Source organism: Taurulus bubalis (assembly GCF_910589615.1).
Source record: "Taurulus bubalis genome assembly, chromosome: 2".
NCBI lineage: Eukaryota > Metazoa > Chordata > Actinopteri > Perciformes > Cottidae > Taurulus > Taurulus bubalis.
The window spans coordinates 28,319,364-28,344,409 of NC_136590.1; the positions used below are offsets into that span (position 1 = coordinate 28,319,364).

Consider the following 25,046-nt stretch of genomic DNA (forward strand, 5'->3'; position numbering starts at 1 on the left):
AATCAGTCACAGACACTTTAAGTACTGTATTATATTAAGAACTGTCCTGTCACGTTAATTGTGTGAGAGGGAGCGCGAGCGCGCGCGTTGTTAGCGCTCGCTCTCGCCCACGCGCATGTCCTAACAGGTGAGCGCGCGCAGCTGGCTGGTCGCTCTCCTCGGCGATTGACAGATGGAGCTGGTTTGACTCGGGACTCGCGGCTGAAAGCGTTTTTGGTGAAAAGGGGAAGAAATTAATGTCTCTTCTTTCTTTATCTGCAATGAGAGGGGAACAGACTGAAAATGGAGAAGACTCAGCGAACTCGGTGAGCGCAAAGGATGACGGAACCGCTTCCAACCTAACAAGTGACATGTTTGCCCGAGGAACTAACGTTGACACTAACCCCTCTGTTGTGCGAAGGCCAAACCCGGACTAAGAATCCGATCATTTAAAGTTACTTTCAACATCGTTTGATCTAAACACTAGGTAGAAAATAACTGAGAAGATGAACATAAGTTTTAGGAAAGACTTTTAAATTCGGCAGAAAGAAAAAACATCAAGAAGCTCGTATTCCAGTAAAATTGATATGTTGGAAATAAAGATGTGTCTGTTTGGCAAATATAGCTGTTTACGTTATTCATTTGATATATTTATAAAAGCTCCGTTTTTTTTAAAGCTTCTCAGCTAAGTGCGTATTTTCTTGCTAAATTACTGGCATTTGGTTTAAAGGTGAATCAGCCAATATGATAAACATATGCTTGATATGTTCAATCTTCAATGTTCACATTTTACGTATGATGTTCTCAGTTTCTAGTCTCAAAAGACACATGATATATCAGTACCACATTCCATTAAAGAACACATAGCCTCCACCTTAATAAGTATTTGGCTCTGTAGCCATTCAAGCGGCCTTCTGCTCCATCAATAGGCCCTTCTAATTAACCATCCCAGCAGACAAGCTTCTAATGATGTTATATACTAAAGGTTAGGGTTTACATACAGGATAACTTCTGTGGTGCTAGTTATACTGTTTGCTTGACTAATTTCTATTTGGTACTGACATAAGAGCTGTGTGTGTGTGTCTGTGAGTGTGTGTGTGTGAGAGAGAGAGAGAGAGAGAGAGAGAGAGCGAGAGAGAGAGAGAGAGAGAGACCCAGTGCCTTGGTCACTGAGGTCTGGTGGCATGGTGAGTGGAATGATAAACAGAAGTCTGTGCTATCCATGTCAGTAGCCTAAAATAGAGACTAACTAAGAGAGTCTCAGATAGCCCCCGGGCTCCATATAAGTCTGGTCATACCATGACATGTCCACCTGCTGTTGGGGTTAGCAGGCTTTATATAGCGCCTCTCACTCAGCAGACTCATGTTATTACTTTTTAGTTCTTCGTGTCTACGTCTATTGAGGTCCAAACATATGATGGCTTTTGAGCCTTTGTGTTTACAAATGTCTAAAGGTGGATGATGGGATGTTACTATGTTAGGTGAGGTGGCATTTGGTTTCCCCAATACATGTATTACTGTGTTTGAGTTTAGTTTAAAGGAAACGGTGGGCTTAAATAGATCAGTCATCATTGCCACCGCCACCACTAGTGTCTTCCTCGAGGAATCGGTCCTCATATATGCTGCGCAGACCTGAGAGTGATTATCAATCCACGTCATGCCTTTTTTTCAATGCCGCTGACTGAAGCCGCTGAGTTTGTCTCTGTTTCATTGAGCCATTGTCACGACCCAGCCGACGTGTGAACCTCATGACAATGTTGGCATTTGGACATTTGTCCTTCAGCTCCATATATACCCCATGTGTATCCGCACACTGGGTCACAGGCTATAAGTGAGGCCCGCATATATCCTCAGGTGCAACATGGGCCCAGTGTGTTCCCAACAATAGTATATGGGACAAGGTGGACTGCAAGTGAGACTGTCATGGGCAAAAAGTTTGATATTTGCTTGTTACCAAAAGGGTTACACATGGATTACATTGGCTAGTTTGATCAGTTGAAATAATGAATCTACTTTTTATGGGGAAGCATGGCAACACGCAAAAATATACAATACATTATTATTGTTAGTCCGGTTGTACCCATGCTGTACCTGATGGATAGCCCACTGGTGGCCCAGTTTTGTCAGCCATTTGGTCAAATACCAGTCCATCACTAGCCAAACTAAGTGAGTGCCACAAGGACTTGTGGTCTGGAACACTCCAAGTATTTCAAGCTTGACTATTGTTTGCCTTTGTCCAATCCTTTCACTCAGCAGAGCAAAATCCTGATCAACCAGCTGAGGGAGATCACTGGCATCCAGGACTCTCAGATTCTCTACAGAGCTTTGAATGTAAGACCTAAGAACTCATCATCAGCCTTTAGGAGACAATGGATGGTGGCTCCCTCGTATGTACTCTGTGGTTATTTTTGCTCCAATGGAAGCAAGTGAATCGCCTTAGTGTGTAACATACATGTGTCATTACACAGATTCCAGTTGACCAAAAAGTATTTTTGTTAGATCTGTTGAGCTGAACACATTTTGAATTCCTACAGTATGCTGTAAGATTACTTATGACTAAGATACCCTACTGATTAAGATGACAATTCTTCTTTAGTTTAATTTAGTTGACAGAAATCACACTTTTACATTTTTTTAAATCATGTTACAGCCAAATTACCAGATTCAAGTTATTATTTGAGCTTTGGCAGTTATGGTGTATTATATGTAAACGTTAGCCAGAGGACGGTGTGAGGGAAAAGGGTCTTTGGTGACTTATAGTGTTTATCATGTTATGATCGTAAACAAATTAAGAGATGTGTTATTACAAACCATCCTGTGGAGAACATGAAAGTCTATACAAAATGTCATGGGAATCCATCCCTAGAGCCATACTGCTAGTTGGCTAAAAAGCATAGCCATTGCTGTTGTTGTGTAATTAATGTTAAAGGAACTCTCTTTGATTACATTAAAAGCACCCCCAGGGTGCCGAGTTTCCTCCCCAGCACACCGCTTATGTTTTGAAACACAACTGCAAATGAAAAAATCCCTAGGAGCTTGAGTTAATAGGAGCCTCATGAAAGTGATAATTGACAAGCAGTACAATAAACAGTCTGGCTGACTGTTATGCCTGTTATGCCGGCATCATCCAACCTACCAGGGGCAGACCGAGAAACAGCAGGAGCTCACAGGTTCGGGAGGGGCACATGCTCTCAGAGTTGTACACGGAATTAGAAGTCTTTGTCTACTGCTGGTTTCAAACACAAAAAGGGATGTTTTGTGTGTGTAATTAGTACATGCTTGTATTTTTTTAATTACTCTGTGGTTGCTATATTTATATTTGCATGCATTTCATATTTGCTTGTTTTGTTCTTGTGGTGCATTGTATTGCTAAATCTTCTGCAGATTAATAATATCTAGAATGTCTGGCCTTATCTTTTCCGTGTCCCCTCTCCTTAAGGCCAGTCAGGGTGACATTGGAACCGCTGTTGGACTGCTGACAACGCAGTCTGCAGAGGTTCAGGATCCTGGAGAACCACAAGAGTTGACGACTTCTGCGGAGGCTTGGGAGGGCCAGAAAGGTACATCAAGATAAAACAAGCGTGCACAAAATTCTGACTACATTCACTTGTTGGGATTATTTGTAGGCCTTTTGAGATATGGAATCTGAAACATTAATTTGTTCATATAGTAATTAAAAAAAAACAGCTAGAAAAATAGATTTTCAGCTTGTGTTAGTATGGTTCAAACTAGGTTGTAAGACCAGGTCTAAAAGCGCACCTGTACTTTTACCTGTTCTCAATGGCCACACTCGAATGCGGGGTGCAAAAACATCATAGCCTCCTTATTTCTCTAAGATGTCAGAGTATTACTTTGTGTCCCATATGGTCGAGCAGTAAGGATTACTGGTTTTCACCATAGACTGTTTGGAATATGGACATATAGTCTCCGTGACGTGACCCATAGGTGACCCACGCCCCGAGCCAAAAATCTAAAGTTGGGCATTTAACACAGGGATTGATGGGGATTGACTTGCTTTTATAGTCAGCCTCAAGTTCTCTTTTGATTCTGATATCTGAGGGTCAAACATTCCTTTATAGATGTTCTCCAGAATGTAGACAAGGAAGGATAGAGTTAGTCAACAGCATAGAAGAGGACTTGTTTTTATGAGGGCTATGTAGTCTGTTATGCCCTATTGAAACAGTTTTAACTACAATTGTGGTATCTTGCTGACACACTGCTGTCTGTTTCATCAGGACTTCCTAAAGATGAACTGCAGACGGCCATAGAGCTCAGCCTGCAGGAGTCCCGCAATGCCCAGGAAGAGGAGAGAGAATTTAATAGGTACAAGATAACCGGCTTTTCATGCAATGCTTCTTTGATACTAGTGACTGTGATTTTCTTTTAAATGTATGTTTGAAATGGAGACAGTAGATTTTTTTCACAGAAATAAACAGAGTTGAACATAAGGGAATATGAAAGACTCGGCTGTTTCATATTGTCCGTACGTGTATGGATCAACCAGAAGTCTTGTCGAAGCTTAAAATAGGTACATTTAGTTTTTAGCGACACAGCGGAGTGGTTCTGGGGTTAGCAATGCCGATAAATTGGTCACTCTGCCCACCACTTTTGGCAAAGACGGAAATATCTCAATACCTATCGGATGGATTGCCATGACAGATATTTATGATCTTGTCATTGATGATCAGCAGACTTCTCATCAAATCACACTTGCAGACCAGTTTTTAATCATCCATTAGCACAAAATGTGATGCATGATAATCCTCACCTGCTAAACATCAGCATGGTAATCCTTTTTGCAAGCATTGTCTCGTGACAGTTTGTGTTTTCCTGAGAGATTTAGTCTTATTATTCAACCTATGCACAGGGTTAGGGAGTCTTAACTAAAGTCTCAACCTGTGTTTAATACAGTTGTCAGTTCAGTGCTTTCAAATGGGTAATTTGATGTAATGCAGGGCTCTGGAGGCCAGTGCAGAGGAGAATGCAGCGAGAATGAAGAGGAAGAGATGTGAAGCCCAGAGCGATATGTGCAACCCTGCAGACTGGATCCGTCAGGACGACTGGCCCGTGGGCATTCGCAATGTTGGCAACACCTGCTGGTTCAGTGCCGTCATCCAGGTGAGAATTAGTGTGTAAAATGGGTTTCATCAAAGTGATGGGGATGTACTCTGTTTTGATACATATATCGAAACAGTACCATATGTTTGCTTACTTTCCTTTTTGTTTTCTCTCACCTCTGTATATAACAGTAGTAGTGCCCTGTAGTATGGGAGTTTCCTGTCCAAGATATCTAACTTTAGCCTGTCATAGGTGTTGCACCCATAGACTGTATACAATTTGGACGTAGTCTCCGTGACGTCACCCATAGGTTTCTGAAGAGCCAAAGTGAAGCTCAAAGTGAGTGGCTCCGTCCGTCGCTGTCTAGTTTAACCAGAGGTGACCATATTTGGACGAGAGGGTGGACTGGGGAAGATCGAGGCTCGATGAGGGCAGGTCTCGTTAGCATAACAAACACTAAGTTAGCAACTATCGCTAACATTATTTAGCCCAGAGCTACCAACTCTCACGGTTTCGCCGTGTGACACACGCTTTTGCGTGTTTTCACACACACTCACGCCACACAACCAATTTCTCACAGCAAAAAGAAAATTCAGATTTTGGGCCGAGGCGCGTTTGTTTCTTTTTCAAACTCCCCGACGATAGATGGCGTTAAGGAGCGCATCTGTAAACCTATTCACTGCATAGACATCCTATTTACCCCAAAGAGTGCCGAAGTTAGCAACAGAAGAAGATTTTCAAACAGACACAACTGCAGGAGAAACTCAGGAGGAGCAGAGACTAAGGCAGACCTGGGCATCTTACGGCCCGCGGGCTCTCCCAGTCTGGCCCGCGTGACGTCAATCAAAAATGAAAAATAAATAAATAAGGTGCATGCCATGAATGCAATACAAACGGTATGTTAATGACATGTGGTTCCCAAGCGCTCTTTGGTGACGTGGTTGATTACGTTACTGTCATCTGTCCATCATTGTATAAAGCCCGCCCTGACAATTTGATTGGTCCGAACAATTTTTGATTTTGGATCATTTCTCCCCAACGGAGCAGTGCCAGACCGAACTTCCAGACCTCAATTGTTGTGAGCTAAGTTCGGCTGGTACCAGGCTACATCTTTAGCATACCACCCAAAAATCCACTAGAATGCATGAAATAACATCTACTTAAACCAAAATGTCCTGGGGGTGGACCATCACGTATGTCTTTACTTCACAGAATGTAACCAATGTTGTCCCTCTCCAGTAGGCCGCCCCGATCAACGACTTTAGGCCCCACAAACCACCAGAATGCAGGGTACAACATAGGTACAACATGGGTACAACGCCAAACTAATTCAAATTTCCTGATATTTGAGCCACCAACTTGTGTGGCTGCGTGCGCGGCAAAATTTTGGTCACCCCCGACAAAATCTCACTCCAAGGTTTTTTGAAAAGTTGGCAGCTCTGATTTAGCCAGCTTGGTTAGCAAGGTGCACCGTGAACAACTGTTGGATGCTAACTTTAGCAAGCGGAAAACCGTTGAACATTGTCCAACGAAAAAATGTATGATTCTCCCAAAATCACCGCACAGACGCGAATGGTTTTGCCGGGTAGCGCGAATGCGGCGAAAAAGCGTTGCAAATATTCCTTTTTCCGCCTTTTCGCTTTTTCGCCAGAGTTAAAATATTTCAACTTTGGCGAAAAATTCGCCTGACGCTGAGTTGCGAAAGTCAATCAGCGTTGAGAAGCTCCGCCGTCATGCCATTACTGAATCAAACTGCTGGACGGCTGAAGGAGCGCTGGAAGCGGCTTCATTCAGACACTCGTCCTGGAAGAGTCGGAGCTGTGTGCGACTATGGATAATATTATGAACCCAGACACGGGGGCGTTTGATGTTCTGACATTCGTGGGACTTCCACAACAAGTATAAAGCAGAAATAGTGGTTATTTCAATGGTGAATGGCGGAAATAGTAACTGTTTTCACTGAGTAAAGCCACGGAGATACCATCAGAAATGGTTGTTATTGCTTCCATGGTGGATAACGGAAATGAAACCTATTTTACAGAGAGAGCCGCGCCCCCTTTCCGCCGCGAATGGTTGCAAAAAAGCAAATTCACCACATAAAGTTGAGCGACTCAAGTCAGGCGAAAAAGCGTTGCAAACTTTACCAACTTTACCAACTCTTTTGGTATGAACACTTTTCGGTATCACCTTTTCATTGACTCTATACCATGCTAATATAGTTGTTAGAAACACCACGAAGAAAAGAAAAAGGTGTGGGGGTTATTTCTGCAAAATGGGAAGATTTCTCTGAGCTACTAATTCTATTACAACTCCATTCCAGGCTGAATTTAGTCAGACCTATCAGGTGGCTCGGCAGAAACTGGAGTCCTCATTGAGAGACACGGGCTGTGTGGATAATTTAATAGCGAGTGATGTGATGATGGAGTGAGCAGTGGACATCCTAGTGTTGGCCTGAAATGGACAGAGAGGAGACACTGATTGTCTTTATTGAACTCAGATATGCCTCTACATCGATTTAGAAGTCAAACGCCCAGAGGACAGGTTTTATTATCTTGGAATAGAAATGGGGAAATGAGGCAGTGTTGTTTGAATACAAATGGTGTTGAAATGATAGCCTTTTGTTTTGTTTTGTTTTGTTTCTGGTATCAATACAGTTTGTTACAATTGAACTGGTTGTTGTAGATTCAACAGAGCCCGGCTCTTGATAAAGAAGTCTCCCTTTAAAAAGTAATTATGCTATCAGATTGAGGCTGAGTGACCAGATCATTCAGTTGTCAGCTCGTATTCCCTCTATTATCCTTTGTGGTATAAATTACAGTAAAACGGAGATAAGCCATAATTGAATTTCCTACTCAAATGGAAATTTATATATCAAGATATTCATACATGCTCAGTGGCTTCGCTCACCACCACACATGACACATAAGAGTATCTGGTGACTGGTATTAATGTATTTATTTTATCACGAGTAACAGAAGCAGCTTATAACAAATGAGCATGCGTTGTATGCCAGAGCAAGAAATACAATTAAATTCAGGAATGTTTTTTTCTAAATATGTTCTCCAAATGTTACAAGTATAATAATAGTAAGACACTAGTATCCTTTAAGGTTGAGGAACTATTTTATTTTATTTTATAATAATATAAACTATGATTTTATTAAAACCCCAAAATCCCAAACTCTGCTTAAGGATAGTCTTTTTCTACATCCAAATTGTACATTAACGTTAATTTCACATTGACTTCTATGTACTGTAATATTGAGGCTCAAGGTGCAGTCAGACTCATATGTGCACCTCATTCATTTGATTGAAGAAGGGGAAACACGTATTTATCTCAATCCGATTGACACTCAAAATAGTAAGGCTTTTTATTGTCCACTCAATTATAGAAGAGATTGACTTCTCATTCACAACAAAAAAAGTTTTTGATTAGAAGTTGACAACCAGTGAAATACTGTCGTTAGACCAGTGGTTCTCAAACTTTTTCTGTTGGGCCCCACCTCCCAACAAAATTGTAACAAAAAGGTCCAACTTTTTGTGACTTCTCCATCCGTGCTTTTTCAAATAATAGATTAAAGAAAATTGCAATCCCTTTCAAGTAAACCAGATTGCTCCATCAGACAAAAAATAATATTTGCAATCACTTTGTTAGAACAATGTAAATAAAGTTCTATCTGTGGAAAAAATAATTAATATTTGAAAAAAAAATACTTATTGTGACTGCAAATAACCTGTTTTGCACTGAATATATTTTCAAGATAATAACAATAACGTTCAACCTGTGCAAAACAAAATGAGTGCAGATGTGTGAGCATCAGGTTGTATCAGTATTAGTGGCTGCAGTGAGCTGCGTTCCTCTACAAATATTTTTTTAAACGGGGTTGTAGATTTGATACGGCTCTCAATTAATGCTCAATGTTGAGCTTAGATCTGTTTTCTGTTTTGAGAGACGCAACAGCAGAAAAGACTTCACAGAGATCTCACGGAGGCTTTTAGAAAAACACCAAGAATCGCCATGTCGCGCATGCACAGCGTAACCTGTTAACGTCGTAACTAAACATTTCCATGAAAGTACAGGCATTTCTCCATGTATTTATTGATGACGTTTTATGTCCGTGTACTTTGTACTTTTGTACTATGTAAATTTATCATGGTTATGGAGAGTGGTCGTCCTGAAACCACAAGGTAGCGGTTCATCCTTGTTCTCCATAGTTTAATGTTGAAGTGTCCTTGAGCAAGACACTGAAGCCCCAGTGCTTCACAGCAGCACACTGCTCCTTAATTATTAAGGATGGGTCAAATACAGAGAATAATTTCCCCACTGTGGGATTAATAAAGGATTATATATATATATATATATATATATATATATATATATACATATATATATATATATATATATATATATATATTTTAAAAGCATCACCCCCCACCTGTAATACCTCCACGCCCCACAGTTTGAGAACCACTGCGTTAGACCAACATCAGTGCTGATTTATTTTTTGGGTGCAAATGCTAACTAGCTATATATCATTGACATGGGGAGTGGTAGTCTGTGTTGCTCAAGGAACACGTTTCTTCCATGATCTTTCCAAGTTATACCACCACTGCAATGCATGACCGCTGACCAGCTGATGATCTCTGACATGTGACCTTGACCGCTCCTTGGTTTGTTGTCTTGTTGCAGTCCCTGTTCCACCTGCCCGTGTTCAGGAGGCTGGTTCTCAGCTACCATCTGTCTGAGCGAATCCTGGAGAAGTGTAAGAGCCATTCTGTGAGTAAACTCCATGAACACAGGAGAGACATTTGTTTGCATAATTTCATTATAAAATGTCGAATTCATACACATAAAAATAAAAGGTGATCAAGACGTGGAGATTTTCTGTGAATATGAACGTAGCCAGCAGGTGATAGTGTAAAAGGGGTGAAGTTTGACTCTGAACTTGTGTTAACAGGACAAGAGGAACATAGCTTTCATGCAGGAGCTGCGCTGTCTATTTGCTCTCATGGTGGGCTCCACCCGCAGGTTTGTGGATCCTTCTGCTGCAGTGGAGTTACTGCGAGACGCCTTCAGGACCACCGAGGCCCAACAGGTACAGCACTTAACTAAGGACAGCTTAAAGAGTAGAGGCTCCCATTTGTAGAAAAGACTGGCCTGTTCTCAGAGGCACTACCCAGAATACATACTGTATGTTATGTTTGTTTACTGTTTGTAGTGTTTTATCATTTTCTTTGTATGTTAACATTATACAATGAACCTTGAGAGGCCATGGTTTATTGAAGCACTCGTTAGCTGTTGTAAAATCACAGCCTTAGGTGGCCTATTGCTTATATAAAACGGTTACTACCTATATCATCAGCACGTTTCGAGCACTGTTTTTTAACCGGGACACTACCGACAACGTTATCTTCCCTTCACTTGTTCAACTGCTATTAAAGTTAGTATTGTTATTAGTAGTACTACTAAACTGCTAAAGTCAAGCAATTTAATAAACAGATAATCGAACAGTCATTTGATGCTTGCTTCGCTCGTGGACTCACGTCGTTGCTCTGCTGCAGTTCACAGCCGTGTGCAGCTGCAGAATACACTGGAGTGGACATTTTACATTACAGTATATTAGGCATTTCAAACAATATGTAGTTTTTGGCTTGTTATTTGTGGCCGTTGGCTTAAATTATAAGGTAAACACTGGCAGCTTTGAGGGGGTCGACGCTCCTATATTCAGAGTGATGCAGCTCCATTTGGAGAGAATCCCCTCGGATCAAACATGCTTAATATCAGCAACCTGTCTCTGATTCTGTCACTTTAAATGTTTCCGCATCCAAGTACAAAAAATCTGCTGTGTGGCCACTACCTGAGTTTTTCATCTGTAGACAATTTTAGATTTAGTAAGTAGCCACAATAGAAAATTGACCACGGAGTAACTGTTTCTACCTTTCTGCTCTTTCTTTTCTGTCTTGCTTATTTTCTAACGCAGTGCTTTTATTTGTGTTTTGGGAGGATAAATATAGAGCGAGAGATTGAAAAAATGCATACTTTGTAAAGTCACAAACAGACTGTATCTTGTATATCTGGAGGTCCGGTGATTTAACTGCCTTTCCAGAGTGCACACTGACGTGGTCGTGAGAAGTGGGACATTTTCTTGGCCAGATGTTGAGATAAGGTTGAACCTTAGGAAAAATGTACGTTTTAGTTTAGTTATTTATTTATTTTATATCAAGCTACTGTTTCCCAGATGAAGACATCTCATGTGACTTCATTCATTATTTGACCGTGACTTAAAAATCCTTTACTATCACAACTTCACAGCTTATCTTATCTTTTATTTTGTTTTCATTTCAGGATGTCAGTGAGTTTTCCCACAAACTGCTTGACTGGCTAGAGGATGCATTTCAGCTGGCTGCTAAAGAGTAAGTTATATGTTGATGTCATCCACGTGCATGGACTAGTGTTCTTCTCTCTTTGTGTGCTGAATTACATTAAGATAATGTCATGTTTTGCTTTCAGCAAAGTACAAGACAAACGAAAAAACCCCATGGTCCAGCTTTTCTATGGTACCTTTGTGACAGAAAGGAGACATGAGGGTATGAGTTTTGTATCAGTTTTTGTCACAGTGACATCAATATGAATTCTGTTCTCAGTCACTCAAATCTGTGTTACTCTGCTTAGGTAAGACGTTGTGTAATATCGAGCAGTTTGGCCAGTACCCCTTGCAAGTCAACGGCTTCAACAACCTGGATGAATGCCTAGAAGGTGCTATGGTTGAGAAAGAGATTGAGTCTCTACATTTAGATAACAGCGTCACATCTGGCCGTGAGGTAAACAATTTCAACGACTGACTTACAATACAATTTCTACGGATGTGGTATTTTCTGATTTTCTGATGCTTATCTGATGTCATATTTTCTCTTGGTTGCAGAGATGGTTCAAAAAGTTACCACCAGTCTTGACATTTGAACTGTCGAGATTTGAATTCAACACCCAGCTGGGTCGTCCTGAAAAGATACACAAGAAACTGGAGTTCTCACAAATCATTTATATGGACAGGTGAGCGGTGTACAGATAACACAATCACAGACATGCACATTCCTTCAGTTTCACTTGTTTCAAAAGGGAAAAAGAAGCTTCTGCAGAAGGCAGGGAGATTGTTTTAAAGGACACATGCCTGCACCACTTTTCACTCGGATTATCTCACAAATTTATAATTTACAAATTAGAGGAAAAATCAAGGCACTTATCTGTCTTAACACATGTTCCGATCAATGTTGGGGATTTCCTGACTTTTCTGTGTACAGATATCTTCACAAAAACGTACAACAGACCCATGATAGGAGATTTGAAGTGAAAAAACTCAAGGAACAACTAGCAGCCCTTCAACAGAAACTTGAGTGGTAAGTTACCTCTTGAAGCTGAGATATGACTTATGTAGATATGAAAACAATTCTTGAACAAATCGTGTCCTGTCTTTATTTACAGCTACAAAAACTATGGCTCTGGACCTACCAAGTATCCTCTGGCTGACATGCTGCAGTTTGTGCTGGAATTCGCCACCACCAAGCCCACAAGTGTTTCCCCAGCTGAAGATCTGAGACCAGCTTCTCCGACTCCTGCAAGCCACCCCCTCAGTGAACTCCTCTCCAAAGACAACAGGTTGAGTGCACAGAAGGCCAGAGAACTGTACAAGCCAAGGCCATGGCCCGTGAATAAAATACTGTTGACAGACTTTTACTAGCACAGCATAAACAGTCAAAAGTGTTGTGTTAATTGTTGTGGTTGAAGAGTGTAATATTTGGTTAATAAGAAATTGAGCTGAAAAAGAATTGTCACTGATGACACAAGTTCCTTCTTTACGAAACTTATGTGACACCAAAACTTTCTTGCACTTCATAGTGAACCAGAAGCCACAGATTCATTGGACGGTCCAGTTTCCAGTGTTTTCAGTTGTCAGCGGACCCCCATATACAAGCCCTTCACCCAGTGCAGACTCCCTGTTGACTGCCCACCACACCCAGCCCCCCACAGCATCACTGAAGAAGAGTTGCACTTTGCTAAGACCTGCCTACAGCGTTGGAGGACCGAAGTAGAGAATGACATCAATGGTATGCTTCTTTTCCAGTATACACACTAATTTTGCTTTTAATAAAGGTTGATAGAAGTCTTGATGTGCTTTAGCTATCTTAGCTGTATGGGCTCTTTTTTTGTCTCTTTAGCTAGGAAATGCTCCGCCATGTTCACTAGTTAGTTGTTAACTTTGTCTGTTGGTAGTGTACTGCCTGCCGTTGATGGAAACAGATAAGAGCAGTGAGTGTAAACTCAGATAGGAAAGTTGTGCCGTAAAAGCAAAAAATAAGCTGAAAGATGTTTAAATGCTGCAGAGAGCTCAGGGGGACTCGAAGTGGACAACATGACTAAATGGTAGCGGCAGATGGTGCAGAGTGTGGTCAATCTTGACACTCAAATTGCAGTGAGCCACTGACTTGCCAAAGGCACACCCTCCACTGCACCTCCACTCCCACTTGGTCGTACCAAAATACCTGGTATTTAAATATAGATAGCAAGTGAGGAAAGAACCGTAGTGCGAACTCTGCACACCTACATGAAAAAAGAGCCCTGCCTTTCCCAGGAAATAGATTATATGTCAATTGTCAAGCCCTGCGCGCCCAAATTTTGCCGTTATGATGCAAATACTAGGTAAAAGAAATTTAAAAAATACAAAATAAAAATGCCCCCTTAACGGTATGTGTACTATAACAATTTCTGTTTTCTTTCTGTGTATTTTTTGTTTGGTTTCTGTGTCTATGTGTGTCAGAGCTAAAGGCCAGTATTGACAGGATCACTCAGATGCTCGAGGGCATGTACACAGAAAACTGTCTCTGCCAGGTAAGACTTACACTTGCCTAATTCACTCTGACAAACAGCAATTCAATCACATGTTTTACAGCTGAAGCCACAGAAAGTGCTTTGACTGAGATTAAATGAAACTGTATTGATCTCTGTGGAGAAACTGAAAATAATGTAATGTTATACTGCAGTGACAGCAGAGCTGCACAGTCACATCTTAGTAGTCTAATGTTTGAGCCCAATGTTATACATGTTTTATACAGTGGTGATTCAATGCTGCCTCCCACTGTCATAATATGTAGGCACCCTACAGGCTCCATGCAGTGCTCGTCCATGAAGGCCAGGCATCAGCAGGCCATTACTGGGCTTACATTTATGACCATGCTAACAAGCGCTGGATGAAGTACAACGATGTGAGCATCACCGAGTCATCATGGGAGGAGCTGGAGCGAGACTCGTTTGGGGGAATGACCAACGCCAGTGCCTACTGCCTGATGTACATTGATGACAGGTTACCCTCCCTTATCACAGGTACATCTATGTGTGTTTTTCAGTTATTTGATTTGATTTCATCAGATAACCTTGAATAATCCAAGATGGGATATCGGATGCATAGATATCGTCATGTGTGTTTTTGTCCATGTTTGTTCAAATGCATTAATACATAATGTTCTTCCTTGCAAGCAAGAAACAGGATTGCAGGAGTGTGCGAGGGAGTAAAAACCACACACAATAATGTAAAAATAGAGTGCTTATAAGTTATAGAAGTTATATGTATAAAATAAAATTTAAGTATAGCTCTGACTCAGCTAACCTAATTAAAGGCAGGCTAGTCCATATTGTTAGAAACTAGAACAGTAAGTAAGTCTGTAATAAATATTGACTAATTATGAATTATGAACTGTAGCATATTGAAAAATGCCATCTTGTATAATCACCAATTCTACTGTCATTTCTTCAGTACTTACTGTCAGTAAGTGGATTTGATTGTGTATGTCTATTAACAACTCTACCCCACATCCACCTAGAAGACACAGATGATGAGACAGGCCAGGTGCTGCATGGCATGGACTCCCTGCCATCCGTCCTCAGACGCTACGTCAATGAAGACAACCGTTGGTTCCAGCAGGAGCTCAGCGAATGGGAGGAGCAGTTCTGCCAGACCGCGACCCCACAGGGAGAGTCTACAGCCTCTGCAGAGCCCCCAAACACCAGTCCAGTTAATATACCCCAAACAGAAGTAGAGCCAGTGCCCCAGTCAGGACCAACCACTGAGAAGCTGGACCAGGAAATCTCTTCAGAGCAAGAACCAGACACAGAAGCAGTGAAAGACCCAGAGCCTGATCCCAGTGAGAGGCCTGAAGGTCTGTAGTGGCAACTAGAGAAAAGGACATGTGGCAAGGGTTTTATATGCCTTAACAACCCATTGTGTACTATTTTCAGATAACTGAAGGACCATCACTCCAAATAGTTTGCATTAAAAGGCATGTAGTAATGGTGTGGTCATGTGTGTGCTTTCACAGTTTCTCTCCTTTCTCTTCTTTTTTTGACCGCAAAAGAATCTGAGTTGACCCCACCACCCCAGAGCCCCGGCTGCCAGCCAGACGACACCAGCAGCGCGGCAGTCACTGACACCCTAGGGCCCAGCCAGAGCTCCACCTCAGCTGAGAGAAAGCTTCAGTGTCAGGTGGGCAAGTCTGTGACTCCCCCCGCTCTTCCCCATGTAGAATATGGGTCAGTAATTCTAGGCCACAAAAATAAAGTGTGCACATCTGGGTCAAGGGTCTCAGTCCCCCACTTAGCATAGCAATGGAGATCCAGGCTCAATGTCTGGCAGGGTGTTGAGTAACGCACAGATAAAGATAAACTAAAGGTTAGGAGTGATTACTGCTATCAGCGGGATTATTTGACAGTCAGTAGCTTGTTCAGAGACGTATAATATAATTTACACTGTATCAGTTTTAGTTTCTGTTGTGGCAAAAGAAGTCCAATACAATGACACCACAGAGACTGAAAAGTGACCATAGAATTTAATTGGCAATTGTAGGTTAAAAAATAAAAATAAAAAAACATTACGATGCCAGGGGGGGTGGTAATATTCTGAAAAAACATTTAAACAAGAAATAAAAACTGAAATCAGTACATGCTTATGAAACTATGGTGATTCTGGGCTTAAAACACAAGTATTTTGTTATTGCTGAATCCAATTACAAAGTATAATTTGATTACGTAATCAACTCCAAGTATTATACATGATAAGCAGTGTGTGTGTGGTTTGATGAGGTTATGCACAGTCCATCCATTAATATTATTTGTATTTCTCTTTCTAACCTACAATGGCCCTATTTACGCCATTGAATGAATCTGCACAGCTGTCAACAAAAAAATATTATAAGCCTCATAAGTATAAGATTTCTTGTAAGCTGTTCCTTTAGATGGCATTAAATAAACTGGTATCTTCAAACCACTTCATTACCACTTGTTGACATATTGGAAACTCCATTGAGACATTGATTTATCACATGCAGATGAATATTACTCCCTAAGGGTATTTCCAAATGTGTTCAGCTGCAGACTGTCTGCTGACCCACCTGACTTTATATAATAAGATCAACCTTTCACTGGATACAAGGACCTATTTCGAATTTCACACACTCCCATAGCCAATTTGTCCACCTGTTCACCGTTAAAATAGAAACACATGCTCTATGACAGGTCTTTATAATGCATCCAGATGTGTAGATAAGGGTGGGTGAATTTCTACATGGAGGCCCTGAACAAGATGAGCGTATAGATAATGTTTGGATGGACGCCATAGTGATGTGCGTCTTGTTAAATCTTTCAGACTTCTGGCCCTGAAGCAGAGCTTTGTAACCCGGCACCAGCTGACCTCCATGTGGAGAAGGATGACACACAGACAGCAGGCCTTGGCCCTCAGGCTGAAAGCGAGCCAGAAGCTTCCGCAGAGGCACCTGAACATGAAGCAAAGCAAGAGAACGAGGGGGAGGAGGAGAAGCAGAAGGAGCAGGAGGAGCAGGAAGAGCAGGAAGAGCAGGAGGTCCCGGCCAGACAGCGACAGACTGAGAACGAGGTTTCAGAAGTGGAGATCCCCAACGTAGGCAGGATCATGGTCAGAGCTGACGCTGATGGATACAATGAAGAGGTAAGTATATGTTATAATGTGATATGAATTCAGTAGCTACTTCCACGTCGCAAATTTGTCAAGTTAGCGCCCCCAAATGGGTGAAATTTGAGGAGAAATGCAATAAAGAAGAAGAAAGGACGTGTCTATTCCGAGTTTTCTGGGATGCGGCTATGTTTTTTTTTTTTTTACTCCTTACATTATTATATATTACTTTAGACTCAAGATTTAAATGCTTTTTTTAAACTGGCCATAGGGCTTTATGTTTCAGGTCTGATGTTACATTTATGACACCATATAGATAGTTAATCAATAAAACATTGTAAGAAATAACCCCCAAAATATCTCCACTGAAACACAAAAATTTAAACGAAGGCCTCCAAGTGTAGGATTGTGTTCGTCCTGCTGCCCATTCACATCTTTGTGACACGTGTATGTTTTAGTTTCTTACTTTAAGGATTTTTCCCAACAACCACCACCAGAGTCTGATTTGAGCAAAGATATTTCATATCATTTGCAACATCCCAGAATGTGGAAACGTGGTGCAGCCCTAAACAGTTCAGAGTCTTTACACAGACATTATGAGCACCTTTTATTCTCAAACTGTTGGTGTTATAATTTCTACCTACTCCTCATTTCCTAGATGATGCTGACTCCAGCGATGCAGGGCGTCATTCTAGCCATCGCCAAGGCCAGACAAACCTTCGATAAGGAAGGCCCTGAGGCAGGCCTCATCAAGGTATGGAGGACTTTGAGGGATATTGGAGATTAGTGTGTCTCACATCAACTCTACATTTCACAAAATAATTTAATAATTGTGTTTTCTGAAAGAGTTTTGCCACATTGCTACATTAAACTACTTCCTCCAGCTTTAGGAGCAATCTTTTCTTTCTATAGTTTTGAATAGTTTTTTCTTTCCCATATATTTATTAGAATTAAGAACATAAAAACATTCAGATGTAATGAGGGACCTGTTCACGTTTATTCATTCATCAGCACACAACAGAATATATACTGTATTGATAACCAATAAGCAGTGATAATAAGAGGATCAAAAGACTCCTAAAGAAGCCGATATTATATAAACTATTCCAGTTGTAAGAAAGTCAACGTCAATAACAAGATGAGTGTTTTAACCTTGTCTTTAATATTTTTAGACTCATACAATCCAATATCCCTCGCAAATTAATGACAACACAGAAAATACTGCAAATAGTGTACCACGTTTTCGCTAATACAAATATATATTTGCTCACCTCTCATGAGGAGATTCTTGGGTTGTTACCTGAAGGCCAAAGTTAAAAAAATGTACTTGTGAGATTTCCAACTTTAGTAACCCATCATAAATTAATGTCTTAACTCTGTAAATAAGCATGATCATCAACACTCTTGTTGTATGAGTCATTCTGAGATCTATCAGTTGCCGTTAGGTTGCATCAAATTAAATCCATCCATCTACCTGTTATAGTTTGCCCACCATGAGCATATTGGCAAATTTAAATACAATTCAAACTAAGATACATTTCCCACTGTTCCCTCAGGCCTTCCACGAGGAGTATTCCCGTCTGTATGAGCTCTCCCAGGAGGAGACCACACCCCAGGAGGATGCTCGTCTGCAGCACCCTCTGGTCTACTTCTTCCAGAACAAGGCACCTAATCGCATTATTGAGAGGACGCTGTTGGAGCAGTTTACAGACCGCAACCTGAGCTTCGATGAAAGGTACACACAGAAACAAACAAAGGGCTCATGGATGAGTCTCAGACATTAGTCTATTACATTGGGTCAAGTTTTCAACCCTTCAAAATGTGAGAATGCAGATAAGCTATTGTCACGATCTAAGATGAAATGATTATGAAAGAAAGTGGATGGCAAACCCCAAGATCAACCTCTGTTGGACATTCTAGATAACCTTTTTTGATAATGTCTACTCATTCTGTTTTAATCCAATATTTCTGTCTAGTTGCAGATATAACCAGGCTTCACAAATATTATTAATAGTACACTATTTGTTGAATTAGATTCCAGTGGTGGCTGCGTAGGATTGTTTCTGACTCGTGTGATACAAACATTGCTGATAACTCCAGAGAGATGTTAATTTCAAGAGTCAAACATTTTTGAAAAAAGATAGATGTGTCTGACGAAATATTTGGGTTCAACCCGTATTTGTTGGCGTTAAGCCTTTTAAAAACAACACATTCACTGCGATCAAAAAACTCTTTGCTCTCCGTACATAAAGGGAGGCACGCACTCATAGTATTAACTGGGAGGTCTAGCAGCATTTTAAATTTAAAAACATATAATGTTCGAGAGTTTTCTCTCTGATTGTTTGTTTTATGTGCAATGTTTACACATAGCAGAAGTAATTGAGTAAATAAGGTCAAATGTGGCTCATTATAAGACTAAGAGATACAGTATGCATATACTGTCATCTAGAGCCCAGAGCAGAGAACTGCACCACTGTGTGAATATTCTTGGACCAATCCTTTTGTAAATGAAAAGCATTCATGATGTCCTTTCTGTCCATGCAGGGCCATCAGTATCCTGAGGGAAGCCCGAACCAAGCTGCGACTCATCAAGCCAGACGACATGGATATGGATGAGTACTTGGTGGGCTGACCTCTGCCTTTGTGGACATTGACTGATACACAGTTTTGGGGGGGTTTATCTGTCCCATTTTTGTAATAATTTCACTCGAAATTATTCTGTCTCTGCTGCTGTCTTTGATTGCTTTCAGTTCAGGAAAAGTATACCAGTCATTGATATGTAGATAGAGACAGTAAATGTAAATTTTAGACAGACATTTGTGAATAAAAGAAAATCGTATATACATATGGCAGTGTACTGAAACGACAAAGATATACTTCAGAGACAACTTTATGCCTGTTGGGCAAAAGGTTGATTGACTTGAATATAATACTAACTTAACATCAGATATATCACTTATTGAAAGGATCTGTTGGTTTCCTGTCATGAGATTTATTGACAGTAATACAAATATAGAATATCGCCAGCCTTGTCCTTTAAGAGAGGAGGGAAATGGAATGACTTCGTGCCTCGCTGAAATTAAAAATAGAAAAAAAACACTTGTGAAGAAATAAACCTGTATTTAGTTATTGTCATGTAACAGAAACATGTGATCTGAAAATTTAAAAAATGGCATAAATAACAAATGGAGTAATTGTCTTTGCTGATGTGTGCTTTTTTGCAGCAGTGGCATGACGACTACAAGCTGTTCAGAACGGTGTTTGTCTACCTGCTGACCGGACTGGAGCACTACCAGCATGGGAAGTACGTAGGTGTCAAATGTGAACCAGCACCACACCACCTGGCCAACAAGAGTCGGCTCAGATCAATGTCAACGTTTGTCAATGTTTGTTTCATCAGAAGTTTCTGAAAAGAAATGTTACCGGTACAATAATTCCACCGCACATACATACAACAAAGACGATGACACAATCCATTTAGCTCATGTTCTTGCACTGTGCATAAGAAGAACAACATTTTAAGGGTAATGACGTTCAGCTGATCTCTCTTTTTATTCATGACATTGTTCAAAAAGAAAATAAATGCAGCGTGAACATTTTTGTAGAGGTAAACAAACTAAAGAAGATTACAATTGCACAACACTTTTAAAATATAAAGACTGTACAACATATTCATTGGGAATTATAAACACATGTGTTCTGCCCTTTAAAAAAACTGTTGCCTTGTGTGTGTGCTGCAGGATGCGAGAGGCACTGATCTTCCTGGCTCATGCATACGAGACCAACGCCACCCTGCTGAAGAATGGAGAGAAGCGTGGCATGGACAGGTCTCTTATTGCCGTTTACAGGAGGAAATGCCTCACTGTGAGTAAGGTGGTTCTTGAAGTCAGTATGTGTGTGTGACTGCAGTACGTTATAGTTAAGCGTGACAGCACTGAGCTCAATCGTTCTTTATGAAGGTTAGAGTAACAACAAAGAGGTTGTTTGAATACAAGTTGCAATATGAAAATGTAACTTTGATGTCAGTCTGCTCCCGTAATTTGACTCTTCTTGTGTACAAATAGAAATGTTGGCCTGCTGCACTAGAGGAAGTTTCAGGAGTCAGCCGAATCATAGCAGTCATCCTCTGGGAACTATCGGTGTCCATGTGACATTTCAAGAAAATTGGCCAATAGTCACGGACATATCTTGCTCTGGAACAAAGTTGCTATATTTAGACTGTTCGTATCACTAACAGGAAGGAACGTTTTAGATAAGAAGCACTCAGCTTAGTGTCCTACTTACAGTCACAGTAGTTTATACAATGCTGTTCATCATTGACCCTGGAACCAGAAGTTGAGATAAAAACCTCACCTCAAATCCCATTTATCTAATCTCATTTTGTTCCCATGTTCTGGAGTTTATTATCCACCTATGTAGTATTAATGCAAACTCTTTATTCTTAGAATAACTGTATCAGGTTGTTATCACTAACTGTTGCAAATGTATGTATCAAGAGGCACCAACACATAACTATAATATCTACTCAGTATAAGGCAACTCATCTGGTTATGCAATGTTCTTATGCAAACTGATCAAACACACAACATAGCACAGTAAATACAGAATAATAATAACATTCACTCTCTCCTCCATCCACCTCCTCCTCCTCCCTACATCCACCATGCAGGCATTGAATGAAAGCGCATCTCAGCTGTTTTGCAGCGGTGAGGAGACCAATGTGGAGGAGGGCATCGCAATCATGGACGAGGCCGTCATCCCCTGCCTTCACCTGATGAGCCGAGACTCGGCTTTATCCCAGGAAGACCGGGACGCCATGGAGAGCATCCGCAGCCACTGGTGCTGCTGCCTGGGCCAGGACATGGAAGGTAAGATGAGTTGATAACGACATACTCATCCTGACATCTAAATGTGGTCAAAGTTGTTCTGTTTTATTTTTTTCATTCATAGTGGCAGCAAAGATACTAAATAAAATACTAAATGATCTCAAAGGATTCTGTACTTGACGGTTGAAGCTACCTTATGGAGACTTTATTCTCATATTTACTTTGAGTTTTTCTCAACAAAATCTCTAAACTGAACAAACTTCCTCATAAAAATTAGCAAAGGCTGTATATATATATATAACATTCATAACATCAACCTGCATTTAGTTTTTATATCCATGCTTGCTTTTTAGCAGCGTTCTTCTTTCTAAATCAGTACATTAGTACAGATAAAGCTCCCTAATCAACACATTATGTCTCATTGCTTTGATCTGTACACAAAATAAACGTTAGCGTTATCTGCTTTGCCTAGAGGACATGCGTATTAAAGCGATAAGCACACAGAACGGACTGTTCTGTGTGCTTATGCCTTTTATATACTGGTACTAACACTAACAAACATTAAACTAAAATGGCAAAAAAAACCTTTGTTTTCAGACTCATTGCAGGTGAAGCTGGGTGAGTTTCTGCCCCGGGTTCTGGACGGTTCGGCTGAGACAGTAGTTCTTAAGGACCCACCCAAAGTCCAGGTCAACCAGACCCACGACCTGTGCAGTCGCCTGGCCGCTGTCATGGAGTCCATCCACAGCACTTCGATAGTCAGTGTTAAATAAAAGTTTATTTAACGCTGCCTTCTGCGTGCCCAGTACACTGTTAGAATACTATTTAAGTAAAAAAAAAATCATAATGGCCTTAAAGCAGCAGCAGGTTATGCAGAAAAGGTCCATATGGTAGCAAACCACTGTAATTTGTGTTCTCTGTTATTTGTCTATCAGACATCATTTAACTTCTAAAATTATGTTTTAGACCTTCTGTCTCCAACATCCTCTTGGTACCGACTCCAAAGAGCATGTTACTTCCTGTCATGGCCAGTTTTGATAGTACGTAGTGACTCCTTCCTAACAACTGCAGATATATATATAAAATGTCACTAGAATCGGCTTCTCGCCCATCCTAAAATTGTTCATGAAACCAAGCTGCCGAACAAATAACATGTCACCAGTAAGCGAACGAAACTCTGAATTTGTTTTAGTGGCTTGTCACTCAATATTGTCACTTAATTGCTTGGATTTATTGTTGTGTTGCTAAGCAGTGTGAACGCACAATAAGGCCTTTTTAACGGGGCTTTAAAAGAAACACACTAGATTTGTACTGCACATCTAGTCAGGATGCCTCCTGGACGCCTCCCATTAGAGGTTTTCCAGGCACGTCCAACTGGTAGGAGACCCCGGGGAAGACCGAGGACACGCTGGAGGGATTATATCTCCCGGCTGGCCTTGGAACGCCTCGGGGTCCCCCAGAATGAGCTGGAAAGTGTTGCGGGTGAGAGAAGCCTGGGTCGGCCTGCTGAACCTGCTGCCACCGCGACCCGACCCCGGATAAGCGGCTGATAATATATAGATGGATGGAGTAGCAAATGCTTTTTTTAAATATATGTTTTATATTACTTTGTATTTTTCCAAAACAGGAAATGTTACATGTAGGTGAAGCTAGAAAGATGTTGTGCATAAAACATGAATGGCAGGGCGTTCTGTAAACCTTTTTAAAAAAAGAGCTGCTCCAAGCAGTAGATCTGTGCACTCAAGTATTAGTCTGTGGAAACTCTTCTTTGTTTACGTTTGTCAGTGCCCTGTTGGACAGCACTTTGCTCAATCATGTAAACCCACTGAAAGTAAAGACATGAAATCCTTTTCTTTTTTTCTTCTGGTGTCCCAGATGCAATGTAGTATCACAAATTAATCCTCTGAATGAGGATTTTTTTTAGGCCATCAGCATGGAGTCATTTCTGGCTGCTGATTTCACACAGCTTTTTCACTTGTACTCTGTGATGATACTCAATAAATGTTTTAAATACTCTGTGTACTCCTTTTATCATCAACTCTTTTCGCTTGAATAACATTCGCTAAAACTGTCCAGCTGTTGTGAGAACTAAAAAAATGTAAAATGTAAATGTGTTTGTTAGCCATTTTTAAAGATTTACACCTCCAGTAGAAGCTAATGGACAGGTCAGGGAAGCTAGGTTTTAAATGAACGACTAATGTGCGGTTGGTTTTGGTCTTTTAATGGGATTCATTGACATTAACAGAAAGATTAAATACTTGCAGGCTTATCCGTTAACATAAGTTAATCATCAGTCATTTATATTTTAATAATGATTAAGTCATGAGTGCTTATTTGTCCCCCCTCTTATACCCATTTGGTCCTTACATGGCCAGCAGCAGTGGCATTGCTTGTCTTACTTCTCAATCGGCCCGGCCCGCCCCGCTTCATATCCAAAGTGCTGGAATTTAGTGTAATCTTCATGGCTGTGGTTGGCAATTGTACACATACTCTTTCCAAGTTCCCATACGGCCCTTCTATCTGTTGTGTAATATTTTACTACAACATTGTGCTGTTTTTAAATCAAAGATGCAATTATACTGAGATTAAGACAATGATACCAGTCAGTGCTGGGTTAGATTAAACTCTGATTTCCACGAGTCTTTGTTCTTCATACCTGCTCTGTTGCCGGATGCATGTCTGTAGCTGCCCTTAAGTGACGGGACATGAATTGTTATTATTCCATCTGAAAAAGTACATCATTTGAGGAATGTGGTGGCATATAAGTCCAACATTTTCTTTATTACATTTAGCAAAAGTAGTAGTGATATGGTTTGAACATTGGTAGCTCATTATTCTATTCTTTTCATACAAAACTAAAAAGTCCTGCCATTGTCAATATCATGAGTATGGAAGCATGATCAATAATTATTCTGAGGATGTGTCGGGCATTATTCAACAGATCTCCATTCTTACATGTTCCACTCATGTTGCATCAGTGCACATTCCTCATCCAGCATGAAAGTGATTCAATATATATTTATTTTAAAGAGTTGCACTTTAAATAGTATTTTAAACCTTTAACAGGAAAAATGGTGATAGTCAGATATTTTACACAAGTAAAGGAAGCAATATGACTGTAAAAATACTGTTACTAAAACGTATTAGCTTAAAATGATGCTTAAAGTAACAAAGTAAAAGTAACCTTTATATAGAATTGTCACTTTTTTAAT

At 40.6% G+C, this 25,046-nt stretch overlaps 1 protein-coding gene across 1 annotated transcript; it reads left to right on the forward strand.

Moving 5' to 3' along the window:
- Nucleotides 1–260: 260 nt before the first annotated feature.
- On the forward strand, nucleotides 261–23,850 carry usp28 (ubiquitin specific peptidase 28; the record flags this gene model as incomplete). Its single annotated transcript, XM_079237546.1, has 26 exons — nucleotides 261–305; nucleotides 2,233–2,310; nucleotides 3,419–3,539; nucleotides 4,215–4,302; nucleotides 4,935–5,097; nucleotides 9,727–9,813; nucleotides 9,995–10,132; nucleotides 11,383–11,450; nucleotides 11,548–11,624; nucleotides 11,710–11,858; nucleotides 11,960–12,087; nucleotides 12,336–12,431; nucleotides 12,517–12,690; nucleotides 12,931–13,139; nucleotides 13,850–13,920; nucleotides 14,184–14,412; nucleotides 14,910–15,245; nucleotides 15,441–15,568; nucleotides 16,727–17,044; nucleotides 17,667–17,762; nucleotides 18,565–18,743; nucleotides 19,553–19,631; nucleotides 20,233–20,312; nucleotides 20,749–20,872; nucleotides 21,678–21,876; nucleotides 22,432–23,850. 26 exons carry the CDS (start codon nucleotides 261–263, stop codon nucleotides 22,605–22,607), a joined length of 3,636 nt encoding a protein of 1,211 aa, XP_079093672.1. The 3' UTR covers nucleotides 22,608–23,850.
- Nucleotides 23,851–25,046: the final 1,196 nt, after the last annotated feature.